At 46.2% G+C, this 22,118-nt stretch overlaps 1 protein-coding gene across 1 annotated transcript; it reads left to right on the top strand.

The window, feature by feature from the left end:
* Positions 1 to 1,429: 1,429 nt before the first annotated feature.
* LOC130121280 (glutamine amidotransferase-like class 1 domain-containing protein 3, mitochondrial) lies at positions 1,430 to 6,270 on the top strand. The gene is made up of 7 exons (XM_056290155.1): positions 1,430 to 1,774; positions 1,867 to 1,919; positions 4,149 to 4,259; positions 4,542 to 4,661; positions 4,877 to 4,969; positions 5,179 to 5,335; positions 5,554 to 6,270. Exons 1-7 carry the CDS (start codon positions 1,661 to 1,663, stop codon positions 5,680 to 5,682), a joined length of 777 nt encoding a protein of 258 aa, XP_056146130.1. The 5' UTR covers positions 1,430 to 1,660; the 3' UTR covers positions 5,683 to 6,270.
* The last annotated feature ends 15,848 nt before the right edge of the window (positions 6,271 to 22,118 follow it).

Genomic DNA, 22,118 nt, shown 5'->3' with positions numbered 1-22,118 from the left:
GGCATGGACATGGTGTGTTACATAGGCGCTGATTTATGTTTTTGTCTGTGGGTGCCCAAATTAAGGGAATACTACCAAGGTGATGATTGTCAAAGTCGCTTTTATTGCTTCCTTTAGTAATTACCATCTACTTCTACTACTAGTACCTTTGGCTGCTCCCGTTAGGGGTCACCACAGCGGATCATCTGTTTCCATTTCTTCCTGTCCTCTTTATCTTCCTCTGTCACATCAGCCACTTGCATGTCCTCCCTCACCACATCCATAAACCTCCTCTTTGGCCTTCTTCTTTTCCTCCTCCCTGGCAGCTCCATATTCAGCATCCTTCTCCCAATATACCCAGCATCTCTCCTCCACACATGTCCAAGCCATCTCAATCTTGCCTCTCTCGCTTTGTCTCCAAACCGTCCAGCCTGAGCTGTCCCTCTAATATACTCATTCCTAATTCTGTCCTCCTTCGTCACTCCCAACGGAAATCTTAGCATCTTCAACTCTGCCACCTCCGGCTCCGCCTCCTGTTTTTGTCAGTGCCACTGTCTCCAAACCATACAAGCTATGAAAGATAATCGTGTAAATAGAATATTGGTGAAATGTTGTGAGGGGTGTGGAATGAAAACTTCTAAAGAATTTTGTTGCGCGTTGAACATTTTTTCAGACAAAGTCCTCAAAAGAAAACAAGAACAGAGACATGGTCTAAAAGAAAAGCTTGAGGCCTTATTTGACAGTACTCTACTCCACGGACTGCAAGGGCCCAAACTTCACAGATGTGCGGACCAATAAACTCAGACATGTCTACAAAGAAGGACAGGATTAGGAGCGAGTATATTAGAGCGACAGCTCAGGTTGGATGGTTTGGAGACAAAGCAAGAGAGGGAAGATTGAGATAGCTTGGACATTGTGTGGAGGAGAGATGCTGGGTATATTGGGAGATGGATGCGGAATATGGAGCTGCCAAGGAAGAGGAAAAGAGGAAAGCCAAAGAGGAGGTTTATGGATGTGGCGAGGGAAGACATGCAGGTGGTTGTCGTGATAGAGGAAGATGCAGAGAGCAGGAAGAGTACCCGGAGCAACCGAAAGAAGAAGATGTCTACAAATCAATAACAAGACGGAGTGGTCGCCGCACCACGCCTAAAAGTAACGTGTCACAAAATTTACCGTAACTATTGAAATAAGTAATTTGAACCCACGCAGTCCCACTAAATCCGTCCATGCATTCATTATCCAAACCGCTTATCCTGCTCTCAGGGTCGCGGGGGATGCTGGAGCCTATCCCAGCAGTCACTGGGCTGCAGGTGGGAAGACACCCTGGACAGGCCGCCAGGCGATTCGACCCTCCTTGTATTTGCGAAATAAAAAATGCGCTTCACACGTGTTTTACGGTAATACGATGTGTAACCGTCAAAGACCTTCCGGACGGCTTTGACATATTCGTGGTAAACATTTATTCGCATTGCAAATGCAAAGAAAAAAAACTCAAAAAGCAGCTGCTGCAATTGCACAATATTACTAATTATTAATGAAACCCAGACATTGATTTTAACTTTCACGTAGAGCGGTTTCGTGACCTTGCTGGGTATGTGACGTAGGACCGACAGCGCTCCGAGTAGGACTGTTTTGAGGTTTCCCCGTTCATTTGATTTTAGTTTGTTTCTCTTTGCCCAAAATGTTGAAGTTGAGCTCATCCGCTGTCAGAACAGCGCAGTTTTTTGCGAAAACACAGCCGCTGAACGCCGCCCTCCACACAGGGGCTGCCGCCTGCGGAGCTAAAGTGGCGGTTGTAAGTATTGAAGCCCGTCTTTGGTTAGCGGCGATAGTAATGACAGCGCTCCTGTCCCACGTTGTCCCTGACTTGTGTATCACTGCTGCCAGGTGCTGTCGGGTTGCGGGGTGTTTGATGGCACAGAGATCCATGAAGCCTCGGCGTGAGTCCCCCTCTCTCCATCTGATTGTCTGTTATTTGTTGTATGTGGTCATCGTCTCTGTATATTTCGATACAGACCCGAGGTGGGCAATTTTTTTTTCACTGGGGGGCACATGAGACACCCAGAAAGCCTTTACAAGTTGAACAAATCACAACCAACATACCCACCCGTATAGAAGAGGGAGACAGTGAAGGCAGAGCCAAGGATCGAATGGTGGAAGTTGAAGAAGGAACACTTGTGTGGAGTTCAAGCAGGAGTTAAGACAGGCACTGGGTGGTAGCGAAGAGTTGCCGGATGGCTGGGCAACCACTGCAGAAATAGTGAGGGAGACAGCTAGGAAGGTACTTGGTGTGTCACCAGGACAGAGGAAGGAAGACAAGGAGACTTGGTGGTGGAACGAGGAAGTACAGCAAAGTATACAGAAGAAGACGTGGGATAGTCAGAGAGATGAAGAAAGTAGACAGGAGTACAAGGAGATGCAGTGTAAAGTGAAGAGAGAGGTGGCAAAGGCAAAGGCAAAGGCATATGGTGAGTTGTATGAGAGGTTAGACACTAAGGAAGGAGAAAAGGACTTGTACTGATTGGCTAGAGAGAGGGACTGAGCTGAGAAGGATGTGCAGCAGGTAAGGGTGATCAAGGATAGAGATGGAAATGTGCTGACAAGCGAGAAGAGTGTGTTGAGAAGGTGGAAGGAGTACTTTGAGAGGCTGATGAATGAAGAAAATGAGAGAGAGAGAAGGTTGAATGATGGGATAGTGAATCAGGAAGTGCGGTGCATTAGTAAGGAGGAAGTGAGGGCAGCTATGAAGAGGAGAGCATATGACAGGGTGCCGAGAGAGGAGGTGTGGTATTGTATGAGGAAGTCGGGAGTTGCAGAGAAGTATGTATGAGTGATGCAGGATATGTATGAGGGAAGTGTGAAAATGGTGAGGTGTGCGGTTGGAATTAAAGATGGGTTCAAGGTGGAGGTGGGATTACATCAAGGATCAGCTCTGAGCCATTTCTTGTTGCAATGGTGATGGACAGGTTGACGGACGAGATCAGGCAGGAGTCTCCGTGGACTATGATGTTTGCAGATGACATTGTGATCTGTAGCGAGAGTAGGGTGCAGATTGAGGAAAGCCTGGAGAGGTGGAGGTATGCACTGGAGAGAAGAGGAATGAACGTCAATAGGAGCAAGACCAAATACATATGTGTGACAGTGTGAATGAGAGGGAGGACACCGGAAAGGTGAGGATGCAAGGAGTAGAGGTGAACTGTCCAAAGTAATGGGGAATGCAGAAGAGAGGTGGAAAAGAGTGTCAGGAGTGATTTGCGACAGAAGGCTACCAGCAAGAGTTAAAGGGAAGGTTTAGTAGATGGTTGTGAGACCAGCTGTGTTGTATGGTTTGGAGACAGTGGCACTGATGAAAAGACAGGAGGTGGAGGTGGCAGAGTTGAAGATGCTAAGATTTTCATTGGGCGTGACAAAGAAGGACAGGATTAGGAACAAGTATATTAGAGGGACAGCTCAGGTTGGATGGTTTGGAGACAAAACAAGAGAGGCAAGACTGAGATGGCTTGGACATGTGTGGAGGAGAGATACTGGGTGGTATTGGGAGAAGGATGCTGAATATGGAACTGTCAGGTAAGAGGAAAAGAGGAAGGTCGAAGAGGAGGTTTATGGATGTGGTGAGAAATGCAGGTGGCTGGTGTGACAAGGAGGATGCAGAGGAAAGGAAGAAATGGAAACGGATCAGCCGCTGTGGGACCCCTAACGGGAGTAGCCAAAAGTAGTAGTAGTAACAGACACACCCATCCATACACTACACACACACACACACATACATACATACTATACGTATATGTAGTTTTGCCAATTACTCAGTGGGCTTGAACAAGTGCAATGAAGTCAGGTGTAATTCTTAATTCTATATATACACAGCACAGGTGATCAGTAAGAGAGAATCTGAATCTTGACTTGTTGAATTTCATCAGTGAGAATGTCTGTTTGTATGTTTATCCAAAGGGATTCAGCATCCTCTTGGCTAGCCTGTCGACCATGCAAAGGCCAAGGTTCGTGGCAAAGGCCAACAATGCAGTATTATATTCTGTTCTATTCTAATGGCTAGTAATAGACGGTTGATTCTGATTCACATTACCACCACTAAGACCACTAATGTGTGTGTGTGTGTGTGTGTGTGTGTGTGTGTGTGTATGTGCGTGTGTATGTGCGTGTGTGCGTGATAGGGTCCTGGTGCACCTAAGTCGAGGTGGCGCTGAAGTTCAGATGTTTGCCCCTGATGTGTCTCAGATGCACGTGATTGACCACGGCAAGGGTCAGCTTGCCCAGGAGTCCAGGTTAGGACCATATGTATGAAAATCATGAACAGTCACTGGTGGTCCATTTTCAAAGCAAGAAAGAATATTGAAATACTAACCACTGGTACCTAAGGTTTACATTGATAATTTATTTAGGTTTAATTATATTTATTTGCAAAATTGTTTCTCTACCTGTTCCATGAGTTTGAGTGACTTGCAGAATTAGCTTCTTCCATTTGGGGCCTGTTATTCTGTAACAGAAGACATAAAGGTAATCCATTAGTACACTAAATTAACAAAGTTTTCCCTTCTTCCTACAAGGAATGTGTTATCAGAGTCAGCACGCATTGCACGTGGCAACATTACAGACTTGGCCAAACTCAGTGTCACCAACCACGATGCTATCATCTTCCCAGGGGGCTTTGGAGCAGCCAAAAATCTGTAGGTGGAGCAGATTGTGTTTTGACTTTTCATTGTGTTCATTTGTTCCTTTTATGAAACATACAGCTATGTGAAATACACTATTAGGTATAATGCTGTGGTCCTATTAAATCATTGTGCTGTGCTGTTTGTGTGTCTTAGAGGCCAATTGAGTAATTTCCATAGCAGGCGCCCTTCTTTACAAGTTTAATTGCATTGTGTTGTTTGCTTTTTAGATCCACATTTGCTGTGGATGGGCCAGACTGTAAAGTGAACAAAGACGTAGAGCGTGTTGTAAAGGACTTTCATAAAGCTGGGAAACCCATTGGGTAAGTGAGATGGAAGGGAGATTGTCAGCGATGAGGATTTGGCTTGTTGCTGCATATTCACTAGTAGAGGTGCTAAAATCAATTAAAGTTATGATTCCTCACACTACGTTTTTGCACTGTTTAGATTTTTGTCTTATGTCTGCAGTTTCCAGGTGAAAGTCAGCTTGATAAGATGTACTGTGTAACAAACTCCCTTGTTCTCTCATTAGGTTATGCTGCATTTCTCCTGTGCTTGCAGCCAAACTTCTTCCTGGGGTAGAAGTCACAGTGGGCCATGAGGAGGAAGAAGGGGGCAAGTGGCCCTATGCCGGCACCGCTCAAGCCATCAAGGCTCTAGGAGCCAAGCACTGTGTGAAGGAGGTTACCATATCCTTTAACTTAAACTGACTACCATGATTTAGCTGGTTGGATTGGATTTTTGAATTGCACTTGGTATATCTGCATACAGGTAATTTTATTTATTGGGCAAGTGGTACAGCAAGCATTCAAATTTGTGTAAGACAGACATTTGTCATGAAATTGTGCAAGAAAAGTTCTAACAGCATTACTAATTCTGTAAATGACCCTTAACTATTGAGCATCACGAGGCCCATGTGGACCAGAAGAACAAGGTTGTGACATCTCCAGCATTTATGTGTGAGACTAAGGTGCACCTGATCTTTGATGGGATTGGAGCCATGGTCAGCAACATCCTGAAACTCAGTGGCAAGTGAGAGACAGTCTAAAATGCCATCATACAAGCTGAAAGAACCAAGAGCCTCTGACTTGATCCTCATCACCACTTAAGTCAGCAACAATGCCGTGTCTAGTTTGGTTTCTTAAGGTTACAAGTATGTTGATCTTGGAAAAAGTTCCTATAAATTAGTTTCAGGGCTGAGTAATATTTCAGTATGTTTTAGATTATTCAGATTATTTTGCTCCTTGCTTTCTTTGTGGTGAACAAGACTGTTTTGGTATTGGCTTATTTTTACTGAGGGGAAATAGATGTCAGGAATGAAGTGGAGCATGATGGAAAAGAAAACCAGCACTATTCCTTTGGTATACAGTAGAGGGCAGCCAAACACTTTGAGTCAGCCAATACCATAGCAAGCTTATTGAAGTGACTAGTGGCTCAGGTAAAGCTTATGTGTATAATATAATTTGTCTGTTCCCCATAGTGTATTTGACCAACAGATATACTATTTCCAAAAGGACTTGTCTTCTGAAAGGATTTTTCATAGGCCAGGATTCATGATTACATTCGCTTAAATCAGATATTCATTGATGCATCAGTACGAAGTGTTTGAGCAATAAAGTGTTGATAATTATGCTGGTGAGAGTGCCTTGTTTGTTCGACCTCTTCTGCATGAAGAAGCATTTTGGAAGATGGAATTAGAATACAACTCTGACCAAGGAGCTGAAATCTGGGAAGGCCTTTGTCTTTGTGTGTATGTCCAATATTCCCATATTCCACTATGTTTAGTTTGTATACTAACCCAATTCTCACCAATACAAGAGGTCTCACAGCTTGCATAGTTTAAGAGCTGATTGTTGTGCTTATCAGGGACATGATATACCAATAAGAGGGTAGTTGTGTCTCCTGAATATATTAGCATTAATTTTCAGTCAAAAGACTTTTAAGAAACAAAAACTAAATAACACATCTCATTCATGATTTGAAACAAGTTAAAAATATTCAAGATTTTTCATTAAATTTATATATTTTGCATAAAGTCGACATCCTTTGAATAAAATATTCTGAATACTGAATACGGATGAATAAAGTATTCTGATTATTATCTTAGGTTCTTCATTTTTGTGTAGTTTGACCCATCTTAACAGTGCAAACCTTAGCACTGGGTTTCAGCCATGCAAATAATGGAACAAATAGTAATAATGCTTTGCCAAACGTCTTTTCCCTTTTATTTCCATCTCTATTGATTAGACCAAAAAAGTTGCAGAATGTGAGCAGGGATAATGGACCCACCCAGTGTAGGATGCTGCCATGATAATTATGCTGGATACAAAGGAGCTGGGAGAACTGGGGCCGGCCCAGCCACAAAACTGAAACCAGTAACTGAAATACATCTTTGATCCGTCTTTATATCAAGTTGATTCTTCATAAAGTCACATGATACCCTTTTCCAATACATTTTGCTTAGTTTACTAGACAAGAATTTGCTCATTGGCCCTCGGGGGGTCCAGGCTCATTCGACAACAAAAAGGCAAACAAGGTTGATGTCAATGACCATTAATGACAGCCATGTTATTTAGCAGTGTAGTTTACTGAAAGGCAAAGGCTGCAGAATTATAATTTGCAGAAATAAGCACTTCTTTTGTTGATTATGTTATACTTATGTAAACTACTAATAAGACACGTTAGCCCCTAGCTAACGAGTCTGACCCTTTAGCCGAGCGGTTAGTGATGTCGCCTTGTGGTGCAGTACACCCCGTACCGAGCAAGAAAATAACCGGTTACATTGGTGGCAGCGGTGGGATCCGGAAGTGTGCAGATCCTCAGAAGTCTCTTCGGAGCGCGGGAATAACAAAGCGCGAGGGCGCGCTTCCGGGGAGGGTGACGACTGTAAACTACTAATAATACACGTTAACCCCTTGCGAACGGGTCTGACACTTTAGCCGAGCTGTTAGTGATGTCGCCTTGTGGTGCAATACACCCCGTATCGAATCCCGCACCGGGCAAGAAAATAACCGGTTACACTTACGATAATTCCTGTACTTTGGTTCTTGTTTGTGACAGATTTATAGTTTTTTTTTTATAATTTCAGCATTGAAACAACAGCAAATTAACTGCAACCTGGAGCCACCTGTAATTTTATAGACAAACTCTTAGAGGGGTGTTCATGCGCAGTGGCACGAAATCACGTTTGCCGCGGCCTCACCCAGTACCGGTGTGGGAAGATGGCGGCACGAATTTACGTTTATGGCAGTCTCACCCAGTGCTGCCCATGCAGTGTCTCGGTCCGCGTCTGCGTCTGGGTTTGTGTCTTCGTCTGATGGCTGGGAGAGCTGGCGCTGGATCAGCTGGGAGAGCTTGGTCTGTGGCACCCTGTGGGCCCGGGGACCGCGGCCCTGCCCGGAGCTGTGCCCAAAGAGGAAACACCGAGGGCGGTCTGACAGGACACAGAAGCTGGGCAGGCTAAGCTAACTGCTAGCCCATGCAGACTGGCAGTTCCAGTAACACCCAGGGCGGTTTGGCGGTGGCCTCGCCTGGCGTTGACTGTGTTTTTGGTGTCATCGTGTGGAGTGTCGGGAGGTGTGGTCGAGGGTGTCTGGCTGGGAAGGCTAGCATTGGATTGACTGGGGGAGCCTGGTCTGCTGCGTTCGGTGGGCCCAGGGACCATGGCCCTGCCCGGAGCTGCGCCCAAAGAGGAAACACTGAGGGCGGTCTGACAGGATGCGGAAGCGGTGCAGGCTAAGCTAATTACAAGCCCATGCAGTCACCCTGGCTGGCGTTCGCTCTCTTGGACAGTGATTTTTTATTTTATTTTATTTTTTTGGGATATGTTGTATATATATATGGTTTTGCTGTTTTTTTTGTAGTTTGGATATGTGTCCTTGTAGGTTTTGGATATATGTTTTTGTCTTTGTGTTGTACTGATGTGGGCTGGGGTAAACGATATTTTGTTTCGTACATGAAATGAAATGACATAAATGTTCCTGATTCCTGATTCTGTCAGCCATTTAAATAAATTAAAAAAACACAATTTGAAAAGTTAAAAAACTATGTTTTTGCATCTATTACTGAACACTCTTGAAGAGGTAAGGCAACGCACAGCTCAACAAATTACAAAATACACCAACACGGGGATCGCCTGTTCGAATCCCCATGTTACCTCCAGCTTAGACGGGTGTCCCTTAGGACACATTTGTGTCTACGGGTGGGAAGCCAGATGTGGGTATGTGTCCTGGTCGCTGCACTAGCGCCTCCTCTGGTTAGTCTGGGTGCCTGTTCGGGGGGAGGGGGAACTAGGGGAAATAGTATGATCCTCCCACGTGCTACGTCCCCCAGGCTAAACTCCTCACTGTCAGGTGGAAAGAAGTAGCTGGCAACTCCACATGTATTGGAGGAGGCATGTGGTAGTCTGCAGTCTCTCCAGATCAGCAGAGGGGGGCGGAGCAGCGAGCAGAATAGCTCGGAAGAGTGGGGTAATTGGCCAGATACAATTGGGGAGAAAAAAAGCAACCAAAAACAAAAAATAAATATATATTAGCAGCTGATGAGTGCACGATGCACGAAACAAGCTTGTACTGCTATGCATTAAAAGTTTTCCCCTATATATACATATATACATAAAAACACACACACACACACACATATATATATATATATATATATATATATATATATATACATACACAAAATACGCATCGCTGCTTGATTTTGACGACCAGTTTCTAGTTTATCTCAGACACATGAGACGAAGTGTCCAGGTTGCACCAACACCGATACCTGTATAGGATATTGAGCAACACCAGGCTCAAATGGAGTAAGTGTCGAAGATTTTACCCAAGACTAAAGTCTGACACCAAAAGCCATTAGTAACGTAATAAATAAAAGCAAAATGGCTTCATTTACTGCACATTTTGCACAATAAAGCCTGTGTGTTTAATGTTGGAAAAAATAATTCTATCTCAGTTATTTTGACCCCAAACTTTAAACTAGTACAAGTTCTTACTGTTCAGTTAAAGTAATTAATTTGATTGGTGCACGGTTTCAGCCAACGCTCACAGATTTGTACTCTGGATCAGTATCGACAGTGAAATCTGTGCATCCTGAATTATTACCATTGTCTCTTTCTCTGTTTCGTCTCTTGTGATTGTGACAGCTGATAGGAAACAACATTGGAAAACACCATAACTACTATTTTTCCCATTATTTTATTTTGCACCCATGTCTCAAAGCCCCTCAACAGTATCACTGGTAAAGTGTACTTTGGCCCATGATCGTAAAGGGGCTGTGTGGGTGTCAGCACTGACATCATAACCTCATCTGTCAAGTCAAAGGAAATGTTACATTATCCCACCAAAGAAGGGAATTCTAAGTCCATGAGGGTTTCCTGTCTTTACCTCCCTGTATTGCTTTCGATAATACTTACACATTAGGAATTTAACAAGTATATATAAGAAGTCCTTTAGAACAGTCCATCTATAATGGGTAGACTCCCTAAGTTTCAATATAAAAAGAAGTGACCAGAGTTTTCATTCAGTCTGAATCTTTAATCGCCCATCAGGTGTGATGTTGTGTTTGGTGTCAGCATGTGCACATTTAACAGATCAGCAGCTGAGGGTATCGCCTCAGCCTTTTATAGTTAAATTCACTTCCAAGCATTTGTTTTAGTTGTTGCTCAACTCTGTACTGAAACTCGGGTGAGTGGTATGAAGGCAGCATATGTACAGGGAGTAGTCATCTTGGCCGCTACTTCCTCAGTGATGGTTGGTTGAAACCTCACAAACCATCACAGAGGGGTGTGGAGTCCCTCAAACTAGATTAGTCACAGAGCCAGACCTCAGGCCTGATGCTTGCATGGCCCCACACTACGCCAGTCCCTGCACAAAGGGTGCAGGGTGCATCCCACTAACTGTCATTTCCTCGGGGTCCAAATTGTTCTTTCACAACGTTGAACACACACACATGCACATGAACAACACACTCGCTCCTCAACATGTGGTGTTCCTCTTAATTGTTCTCACCAGGACATCCAGGGTCCATTGCAGTCCAGGTCAGCCCTGTGCTTCCCAGAGTATCCCTGTCAGGCATGAGTGCAGCCCAGTGTTCAGGCTTCACACTTTATTGCTCACAAGGGGATCTGGGTTTTGATCTGGTGATAAATGGTACTATTGGAAGCCACTCAGTTGGATTCAGTGAGTTCGTCAATGTTTTGTTTTCCAAATCAAATTATTGGTTACCAGTCGACTGATAACACTGATCAGAGTCATTGACTCACTATAATAATAAGGATTTAGGTTTTCTTAGTGTTAGGTGGATGTAGTGAAACTCAAAGCTCCCTTGTAACATCCCGTAAGATAATGCTTCTATAGACTTAATAGATGCAAGCTGCTACAGAGCTTAAAGCTGCTATGATGAATTTTGACTATGCCGGTCATATAGAGGCATCAAAATAAAATTGAGACTGGTGAAAAACTCCTTGTAGCAGCTTTAGTTCCTGTCAGACATTTCGGCGCAAGAGAGATGATTATGTTAAATAATTTAATAATTTTACAACAAACCTTTCCCCCTAATCCATGACCCTTAATGCAACAGGTGGTTAGATGTTACATGCAGAGCGCAGAAAGAAATGAAGTGTTTTTCGTTATGCTTCGACAAGAGCTCTTGGGAAGCCCATTTTCCTGACCACGGCATCGGTTTGCTCCTGTTCCCATGAGCCGTGCTCTTTGGAAGGAGCATTCCCTGCTGCCACCCAAGCCCTCTTCAGCAGACCAGCAGAGCTAGGCAAACAAGACCCGGGGTCCAGTCAATTTGTCTGGACAAATGTAGGGATTTGGGGCCACAGCAGGCCATGCAGGGATGAGTGCTAATTGTTTGTGTGCCAAGCAACCCCCCCCCCCAACCACCACTACCACCACCACATTTCACTGGCCTCCCAAAGTCAGTCCATTCACTCTGGCCATTGTCTGGGGAGTAACTTGAACCTGACACATCAGAGCAGAGAAAAGTCTACTGTAATTCCAGGTGTGTGTGTGTGCTTCTGGTTTTCATAACATAGTTCTATCCTCCTTCTCCTGTTTCATGGCTCCATTGTTCACAAATAAAACAGGCTAAGATAAAACAGGCCAAAAATGCAACTCATTCAACTGACCCCCTCTCTTTTCCTACCTTTCCACATTTTCTCTCTTCCTTGCTCTCAGCACGCTGGGTTTCCGCAGGCGTGAGTCGGTCACTGTAGGGTGGGAGGGTTGTGGGACATTTGAGGTGACACGCTGAGGCCTCCCCTCCCTCCCCGTAACCTTCAAAAACTTTACACCCACCTACCCCCACCCCAATGGCGTGAATAATGGACCCCTCAGACCCCGGGTCCCATTGCATTAGCACAAGTGGCTGAGACAATGTGAATACATGTCTGGGTGCAGCCGTTGCCACAAGCCGCCGTCCTTCGCCAGGCCGGCCCAGGCCTCCCGTCTTCCCTCTGGCATGCTGATCAGAGGATTAGGCCACAGAGGCAAAATCCGGTCAAGAGCGTGCTGGAGAAAGGGAAAGGCATGTAGGGAAGATGAGGTCCTTGCCGGTCCCACACCTGCCCTCACCCACATACACACGCACACACACACATATGCGCCAACACAGAGTCCAAACACTTGTCCCTGGCCTCATTCCTGGCATTCTCTCTCTCCCTGTCTGTCCACAGGACGTTCATGACCGATTTAAAACATTACAGCTCTCTGCTGAGGAGGCTGTAACGTTGCTGCTTATGGAATGAAAGCATTAGCTGAGACACACTCGCCTGAAAGAAATACGTGTTCGCTGGTTGAGGTGGCGCTAGCTCGGAAAATAGTGCCCGGTCGTTTTGAAACCAATTTACCGAGCTGTAAAAATTAGCACACAAACATGTAACACCCCCACCCCGTACACACACACACACACACACACACACACTAGTAGAAACACACTCATGGGACACCTTTTAAAACTCAGCATGTTGCCTACCAACACAGGGATCGGCAGTTCGAATCCCCGTGTTACCTCCCGACTTGGTCGGGCGTCCCTACAGACAGAATTGGCCGTTTCTGTGGGTGGGAAGCTGGATGTGGGTATGTGTCCTGGTTGCTGCACTAGCACCTCCTCTGGTCAATCGGGGTGCCTGTTTGGAGGGGGGATAGTGTGATCCTCCCACGCACTACACCCCCCTGGTGAAACTCTTCACTGTCAGGTGAAAAGAAGCGGCTGGCGACTCCACATGTATTGGAGTTGGCACGTGGTAGTCTGGAGCCCTCCCCGGATCAGCAGAGGGGGTGGAGCAGCAAACGGGACGGCTCAGAAGAGTGGGGTAATTGGCCAGATACAATTGGGAGTAAAAAGGGGGGAAATCCAAAAAAAAAAATCGGTTAACCTAAAACTATAGATGGAATTATTTTCATCTAATCTATTCTGTGTGTCACTGCTATCAGACTGAATGAAGCGTGTAAGTAAATTATTTACATTCAACTAATTTCACTGATTAAAAGGAACAGGGCTTAAAGTCAGGAAGGTGAGGTAGTGGGTTCAATGCCATTCCAAAATACCTGGCTTGACTATTGCAATCATTCTGTCAGACTACATGCTGCCTGTGACTGAAGCAACTTGCTCTCAGCTTGCTGTCTGAGAAGATGTGAGCCTGGAAAAGAGCAAAGTAACAGGCCCAGTGTGGTGCCTGTCCCTCCATTGTGCTGCTCGCACCTCGTGCCAGCTTTCCCCTGTCACATAAGCACATATCAACACAGCAACCAACACATACACACACACACACACACACACACACACACACACACACACACACACACACACACACACACACACACACACACACACACACACACACACACACACAACCCTGACACAGCTGGTGCTTTCTCCACTGTCCAGGGAAAGACTGGTGCAGTAGGCTGGGTGTGACACGTATTAAAACTCCACATGAATCAAGAGGTAACTCATTTGGTCTCCTAGTCTAGTTTCTGTACTTAATATTTATTGACACAAAACTTTCAACCTTTCAACCTTTATCCTCACAAGAAAGTTCAGGGTCACCTGGTTTGTGATACCTCTGCCAAAGACACACACACACACACAAACACACACAAACACACACAAACACACACACACACACACACACACACACACACACACACACACACACACACACACACACTCACTCTCCAAAAAAAAAAAAGTCATCACATATGACCATACACATGAGCACCTCCTGACCTGTCCATGAGCTGCTCAGTCTGTCTCATTCTTATGGGTCATATTTGAAAGGCATGATGGTAATGAATGAGTTCATTTGTAAATCTGGCAGGACATGATTGTCAGGGTCATGGCTCATAGCTTCTCTTATGTGTGTGTGTGTGTGTGTGTGTGTGTGTGTGTGTGTGTGTGTGTGTGTGTGTGTGTGTGTGTGTGTGTGTGTGTGTGTGTGTGTTTAGGTATCACAGACCAAACCCGTGACATATGAGAACCTGAAAGTGACCCTGATCTTTCTAATGACCTTTCGTGTGTGTGTGTGTGTGTGTGTGTGTGTGTGTGTGTGTGTGTGTGTGTGTGTGTGTGTGAGTGCCACCTTACCGTAGTGGAGAAGTTTGCATGTACTAATGATCCCAAGAGCTATGCCGGCAGATAGGTCAAGGGGGAGGTTCCAGACAAGACCTAAATTACGGAACTGGTGGAAGACGTCTCCAGGTCACAACAGCAGTGAAGGTGGATGAAGGCTGCAACAGAGGGTGGTCCCCAATCGTCTTTGTTCTCCATGCCATTGGACTCTGGCCACCCCCTGCCAAGGATCATGTGGTGGCTGCAGGTGCATCAGCCACTCCACATAAAAAGCTGTCATACAGGGGCGTCTGGGTGGCGTGGTGGTCTATTCCATTGCCTACCAACACAGGGATCGCCGGTTCGAATCCTCGTGTTACCTCCGGCTTGGTTGGGCGTCCCTACAGACACAATTGGCCATGTCTGAGGGTGGGAAGCTGGATGTGGGTATGTGTCCTGATTGCTGCACTAGTGCCTCCTTTGGTCGGTCGGGGCGCCTGTTCGGGGGGGAGGGAGGGGGGGACTGGAGGGAGGGGGGGACTGGAGGGAATAGTGTGATCCTCCCACGTGCTATGTCCCCCTGGTGAAACTCCTCACTGTCAGGTGAAAAGAAACGGTTGGCGACTCCAAATGTATCAGAAGAGGCATGTGGTAGTCTGCAGCCTTCCCCGGATCAGCAGAGGGGGTGGAGCGGCAACTGGGACAGGAAGAGTGGGGTAATTGGCTGGATACAATTGTGGAGAAAAAAAGGTGGGGTGGGGGGGATCCAAAAAAAAAAGCTGTCATGTGCAGGTGTCCTCCCATTATGCGGCTCCAGGATCGGCCTCTACGCCCACCTGAAGACCCAGAGGGAGGACGGTCTTACTTGACCTCAAGTGACCGCAGATGATGACTTTGAAATCCCCATGATGGACAGTGGCTAAAGGATTCCCTTTCTGATAAGCTTCTCTTCTAATGTAAGCGCTAATAGTGGGCCGATGTACCGAAGACGGCTGCATGGCCATGAAAACCCATTTCAGGAAGCTCCTGACGAACAGTTCTTGTGCTGACATTGCTTCCAGTGGCAGTTTGAAACTCAGTAGTGAGTGCTGCAACTGAGGACAGACGATTTTACACTTCAGCACTCAGCGATCCTGTTCTTTAGTCTTGTGTCCTACCGCTTCACAGCTGAGCTGTTGTTGCTCCTAGACGTTTCCACTTCACATTAACACATTAAGACTTACAGTTGACCGGGGAGATCTAGCAGGGCAAAGTTTGACCAACTGAGTTGTTGGAAAGGTGGCATCTTATGACATCATATTCAAAATCATACATTTTATGCTCAGAGTAGTCAGACCTTGAAAAGATTTGATGTCCGAGTGGCTCAGTCATTGGTTTGTTTCAAAATAAATGTATTTTCCTGCGGGGATTCATACCCCTTGGCCTGGACAATAAACTCTGTTTTGGAAACCCATCCATACCTTTTCAGTCCTTTGCTCTTTTGTGCCAGAGTATCCACTAGTGTCTTTACGCCTGACATCAGCTCACTTGCTAGCACTCTCCGGCTCCTGGAGCAGGGCATCTGCCAGCCCACAGCCTGCAGCGTGGAATCTCCAAGGGCTACCGAGCCTATTCATCCGTGATCATTACATTGCCCCCTTCCTTTGGGGGGAGAAGTTCCGCAGACTTTTGTGAATCGGGATGTCACATCAGGACATGTCGCAGCTTCCTGCTCCCTGCCAAGCTCTTTGGATGGAGAGAAAGGTTTTAGAAATGGGAGTGCTGGTCCTGGATGAAGAGCAGCTAAGTGTCTATCACTTTCACACTCTGCATTTTACAACCACGTCCCAATTTTTCGCTTGGTGGGTGGTCGAGGCACAGCAATGAAAGCAAATGGAGGTGTCCTTGAGGAACTTCTTCCTCTCATCCAGCGGCATTACACTGAAGCCTCTGCACTTTCGAAGGGTGTGCGGTTTGTGGTGGATGGGACACTGCTTACTTATGTCTTCAACTGTGTTGCCGACTTCGCTAGTAACTTCTGTAGATATGTTGGTTTCGTGTACTGAGACCGGTGGTCTCCTGCTGTTGCCCATGTACCTTTCCTCCTTTGCAGTGGATGACAAGAGAGGCGTTGTATCGAAACTGGGGTCGTTACGGGCTTTGGCCTCTCTTCTTACAAAGTCAGCGAAAAAATGAAAAGGTGGGAGACACCTTGTATTGTTCTTTATATGTTGACCCTGTGGACATCCACTTCTCTTGGAGGTGAAAGGGCAACTTGTCCACAATGGGACCCACACCCCTGGGTGTGTCCAAGTATGACAATCCAGGTAGGTGTCCATCTTGCTTGGCGTACTCCAGTTCCAGAAGTACATCTCCGAGCTCACGCACTTTGTGATGGTCTTTACCTGAAAGCTTGGGAAAGTTCTCAATCTTTGAGAACAAGGCTCTCTCGATGGCCTCCGTTGAACCGTAACATTCTTCGATTCTTGACCAAATCATTTTCAGGCCTTCAGAGGGATGGTAAACATTCACTGCTTTGATCCTACGAGCCTGCTCACTGGACTCAGGGCCCAGCCACTTTATCATAAGACCAATTTCCTCATTTACTGTAAGGTTTAGTCCCTCGATGGTGACCAGGAAGGTGGATTTCCAGCTGAGATAATTCTCTGGACGATCATCAAATTTGTTCATTCCTTCAGTCACCAGCTGGCTTCTGGCAAGGAACCTGACAAGCTCTGTTGTGGTGTTATGTGTGTCATATGCAGGATAGCTGCATTACTGTACACCTATTCTCTTGCTGTCTGATCTGTTGCCTTGTGGTGGGGAGACGTACTGCTGTGAGTTACTCCTGGGGTATAAAGGGGTTGCCTCGTGCGGCAGTGGAATACCTCTAACTGGTTTGGGTTGAGGTGTGACGTATGCCCCTGGAGTGTAGTTATGGCGGTTTTCCTTGCTTTCTGGCTGCTTCCACAAGTGGCCAGAGTTTGTTTCTTTCCATTTTGTCGGCCTATGTCAAATCTTCCTTGAGAAGTACTTTCCGTTCTTTAAGGATCCCACTGTCACGGGAAATCTTCCGGAGTTTGTCTCTGAAGGATTGCATTGTGAAATGCACAAAGACGGGCCGAATTGCATTTTCACGTTGCACTCCAACTCTATGCACCGTGTCGCCAAGAAAGCCCATCTTGTCCTTATCTTCAGGAGCGAGCAATGCGAGAAGCTTGATGATTTCGCTGATGTTTTCTGCAGGTGTCTCTCTCATTCCATGCAGGCGTAAATTCCATCGCCTGCTGTAACGTTCAGCCTCTTCACTTCTCTTCTGCAGTTGGGAGACTTGCCCCGAAATCTCTTTCATATGTTCTGTTTTCTTTTACTTGAATGTCCATCCGTTTCAGCTGCTCGCAATGTGGTAATGGGGTCAGTGTTCTTGGCTATGTTTTATTCAAGAGTAGTGAAGCGTTTTGTCAAATCAATCACCGCTTTTAGGATATCAGCATTTGAAATGCCCTCCGATTCTTCACTATGTGTGGAGCGCTGTTTCTTCGGTTCCGACTCTTAGTTGGCGTAAAAGGTAACGGCGAGCACAAACCATCAAAGCCATCGACTTCTTGTTCAAGAAGTTATGTACCGGTTTTGTTTCTAGATTCTCTTTTCGGCATGTTGATCTTGACGTTAAACTAGCACTAGGCAGAGCCCTAGAAAGAGTTACGTCAATGAGGGGTCAGAACGCGAGAGGGTCACGTGGTTCATGTAGCGCCGAATAGTTCCAAACGAAGCTTGGCGGGTCATTTAAATTAACTTTCTGGTAACTACTAACCAATATTTTCAGATTTTTACATTTACATATAGATATATTCCAACGTGACACATATTCTATGCGCATGTGTAGGAATTGACGAGCTGTCACGCTTTAAATTACATCGTTAATTTGATTCAAACGTGCTTGTAAAATGGCCATCATTAAAATGTCAACTGTAGCGTCTTACCTGTAAATTAACCTTTGATTAATGCGAGAAACATACCTTCGCCATAGAAATCCTATTGCCCCGGGTCGCACTGTTTGGAACTATCCGGGGCTCCCATGACCCGCCATTGCTGTTAAATAATTGGCCCATTGACGTCTACGGAGTTGACGTAACTCTCTCTTTCTAGGGCTCTGGCACTAGGCTAACGCAAGGCTAGGAAGTTAGCGTGTTACTTTTTCACGTTTATTTCACAAGAAATCCGTGTTAGGTACTATTCCATTTACTCACAGTGTTCTTCTTTTTCAAAACGTAGGAACAGCAGTCATAATACTTGGTTTATCTGTCTCTTTTTGTTGCGATACAAATTATAGCTTCGGAGCTCACCACCCACTAACCGCACGGGTCACCATCTTGACTCAACCTCCGCTACAAGAACGAAGTTATCGCTGCACCACGCCTAAAAGTAGCGTTTCACAAAATTTACCGTAACTATTGAAATAAGTGTTTGAACCCACTCAGTCCCACTAAATCCACCCATCCGTTCATTATCCAAACCCTTTATCCTGCTCTCAGGGTCGCGGGGGATGCTGGAGCCTATCCCCAGCAGTCAGTGGGCGCCAGGCCATTCAACCCTCGTTGTATTTGCTAAATAAAAAATGCGCTTCACGCGTGTTTTACGGTATTAAGATGTGCAACCGTGAAAGACGTTCCAGAATGCTTTGATATTGACTAATCCGGCGCAGTACTGGAAGTTAACAAGTCGCCATTACTGCGGTGGCGCTTCCCTACAATACGCGAGCGTTTGAATGCAAGCTGTGCTAAGAAGTGTACAATTTTCTACTTTTATCTTTTTAACATTATTCAACGTTACATTTGACAACGATGTCTAGGAAGTCGGGAAGAAGCTGTGCAGTTCTCCGCTGCTCCAACAGTAGTAGCAAACTTCAAATTTGGAAAAAGACTGAATGCGAAATACACAAGCCTTTACTTCAATAAGATTGCCCCTGTCTGACACCATACAGTTTACATAGATTTCCTGGCCGTGCAGAGGACCAAGATATTCACCAGAAGTGGATTAAGAATACCAACAAAAACGACCTTGTTCCCAATAAAAACAGCACGGTAGGTTTTGGTTAACAATCAACAATCTATATTCATCTCACAATGACTAACGTTAGCATGCAGCTGCCTAGCCCAACATGGTGAAACACGTCTTTAAACTAACACTGCTTAGCTTACGTTAAGTTAGCTAATGTTAGTGGGCTGCGGTGGTCGCACATAATAAATTTACTCAACCAGCTAACTGGCGTTATCGTGAAAATATATAACGTTAATTTCTCTAACGTTAACTGGCAGCCCTATGTTTAATAGTGGAAGTGATTTTTTTAACAATGGAAAACTTGTCAGACAGTCAACAAGTCTAGCTACATTTTATGTCAAAGTTTGTCATCAATTAACGCTAGCTGAATTTATTTAGAAAATCGACAATCTTTGCAAAGCGTACATTTCTTCACTCAAAGGGTTGTTTTTCCATCTCATTGTGGTGTGATATCGAGATTTGGGTAGCATATTCAAGGGTGGGTTATAAGTTGATTTTGACTGGTGGAAAGCCATTTCTATGACATGAAACGCAGTGTAATGTAATGGACAATATTTTAGGTAGTATTGTTGAGTTATTTTGGTATTTGTTACTCATCCTCATTATTCTTACCAGTCAAGATGTGTGGAATTTCTCTGCAGAGTTAATTCAACATTATGATGGTTGTTAATGGACTGTGAGTGTCAGACAGGTCCTTTTAGAATGATGTATTCATTATCTGGCAGAGTGTGCAATAATTGGCCAACCCATCCGGAGCTCAGGTAATTTTGACCCTCTATTAGGGACCTGTAGTTGGTATTTCGTTGCTCATCACAAGCCAGGCGATTAACGAAATAATCTTGAATCCCTACAAAAAATAAATTCGTATTTTTAAAACGTTATACTAATATAACTGGTCTGTGATTAAACGCAACCCTTGAATGTTTACTAGCTATCTAGTACAGTCACGTTAGCATATTAGCTAGCTACACAAACTATTATGTTCAGTCAATGACCACACCAGGAGCCACGTTTATAACTTTTACTTAACCAACATCAACTCACGACACTTTTCAACTTGCTGTAAATCACACTGCTCCCCACCCCTCTCAAAGGCACAGTAACTGCTAGTGCTCAACCATACAAGTCAGACTTGGGCATAACACCACCCTACCAGACACAACATTCCCCCCCCCACCCCTCTTGAGAAAATAACATAACATAACATATCAGTCCCTACCCTAGATGTCCCTTAACCATTTGTAACATAGTCCCTGTGCCAGACAGGTGAAAACCTCACCCTCTCAGGGTGAGCAGGCTGGGGAGCAGGGCCTGGCAATGGCGGTGGGTTACCACCCATCCGGTTTACCTCCGGTCTGGGCTGCCAACTGAGAGCAGCAGCTGGGGACAGGGATGATGCAGGGTTTGTAGGGGCTACAACCCTATGCAGGCGGTTTGAGTGCCAATGAGTCCCATTGTTCAGTCTGTAGGTAGCCGGTCCCAGCTGCTGAGTCACCTGATGGGGCTCCGACCAGTATGATCGCAGCTTGTTCTGGCGGTGGGTATGTTTGATCCTAACCCAGTCCCCCAAAGACAGAGAGGGAGTCTGTACTCCGTGGGAGGCATCGAACCTCTATTTCATCCGGGCCTGTGAGCTTTGGACCTGAGTTCTGGCTTTCTGGAGCCCTGGGCTCTCATGCGCAGTGGCTGGCTCTGCTCTCAAGTTGCCCAGTGGTTGCTTTAGTTCCCGCCCGATCATGAGCAGAGCCGGTGTCACCCCCGTGGTGGAGTGTTTGGATGCTCGGATGGTCAGGTGAGTTTGGCTGAGTGCAGTGCTGAAGGTTTTCCCTTCCTCCAGACAGGCTCGAATTCCGTTTTTGAGAGTTTTGTTCAGTCTTTCCACCCCTCCGTTACTCTCTGAGTGGTACACTGCTGTCCTGATGTGCTTGATGGACCGCAGTGACAGGAACTCTGAGAACTCCGCTGATGCAAATTGGGGTCCATTGTCTGTTGTGAGGACACTGGGCAGGCCCCAGTGCCCAAACAGCTTGTCAAGGCGGTCGATGATGGTTTGTGAGGTGATGGAGCCCAGTTTGATGGCCTCTGGCCACTTCGAGTGAAGGTCATGCACGACCAGCAAGTAGTGGGCATGCGCAGGTGCCCCGTGGAGCTCTCCACAGAGGTCGATCTGGATGTGCTCCCATGGCGCGGATAGTCACGGGGTTGGAGTGAGGGGTGCTGTGGTAGGCTGGCCGGTTTTCCCAATCAGAAGGCAGCAGGTGCAGTTACTCACCAGCTCCTCTGCGTCAGAGTCTATGTGAGGCCACCACACAGTGTCTCGGCAGCACTGCTTCACCTTGACTACCCACAGATGCCCATCATGCGCCATTTGCAGCACTCTGGCCCTTAGAGTCTCTGATACAATGGCGCGGTGGCAACGGGAGAGGCGCACCTCCCCCCAGCAGGAGAGCTTGTTGCAGACTTTATGGTAGGGGAGCAGCCTGTCAACCACCTTGGCAGGCCAGCCATCCTGGACGTAGGCATGAAGGGTTGTGAGTGTCTCATCCTCAGCCGAGGCCTGCTGCAGCTTGGCCAGGGTGACTACTGTGCTGAGGGGCCCATGCAGCATGTGGACACAGTCGTCATTGCCGTCATCCTCTGGCGTTGCCCCTCTTACCTCTTTCATCAGAGAGATGGCTCAGGACAGGAGGTCGGCCACGGTACGCCCCGGCATAAAGTCGAGTCTGAAGTTGTACTGATTCAGCCTATCTGCCCATCTCAGTAGTCTCATGGGCCTGTGCCCCGAACCTCGGGTCGCCAGCAGAGCCGTCAGCGCCTGATGATCTGTGCGGATAGTGAAAGCCCTGCCGTACAGGTAGACATGCCAGC

The sequence above is a fragment of the Lampris incognitus genome, chromosome 11, assembly GCF_029633865.1.
Source record: "Lampris incognitus isolate fLamInc1 chromosome 11, fLamInc1.hap2, whole genome shotgun sequence".
NCBI lineage: Eukaryota > Metazoa > Chordata > Actinopteri > Lampriformes > Lampridae > Lampris > Lampris incognitus.
This window is presented reverse-complemented; position numbering and strand designations above follow the sequence as displayed.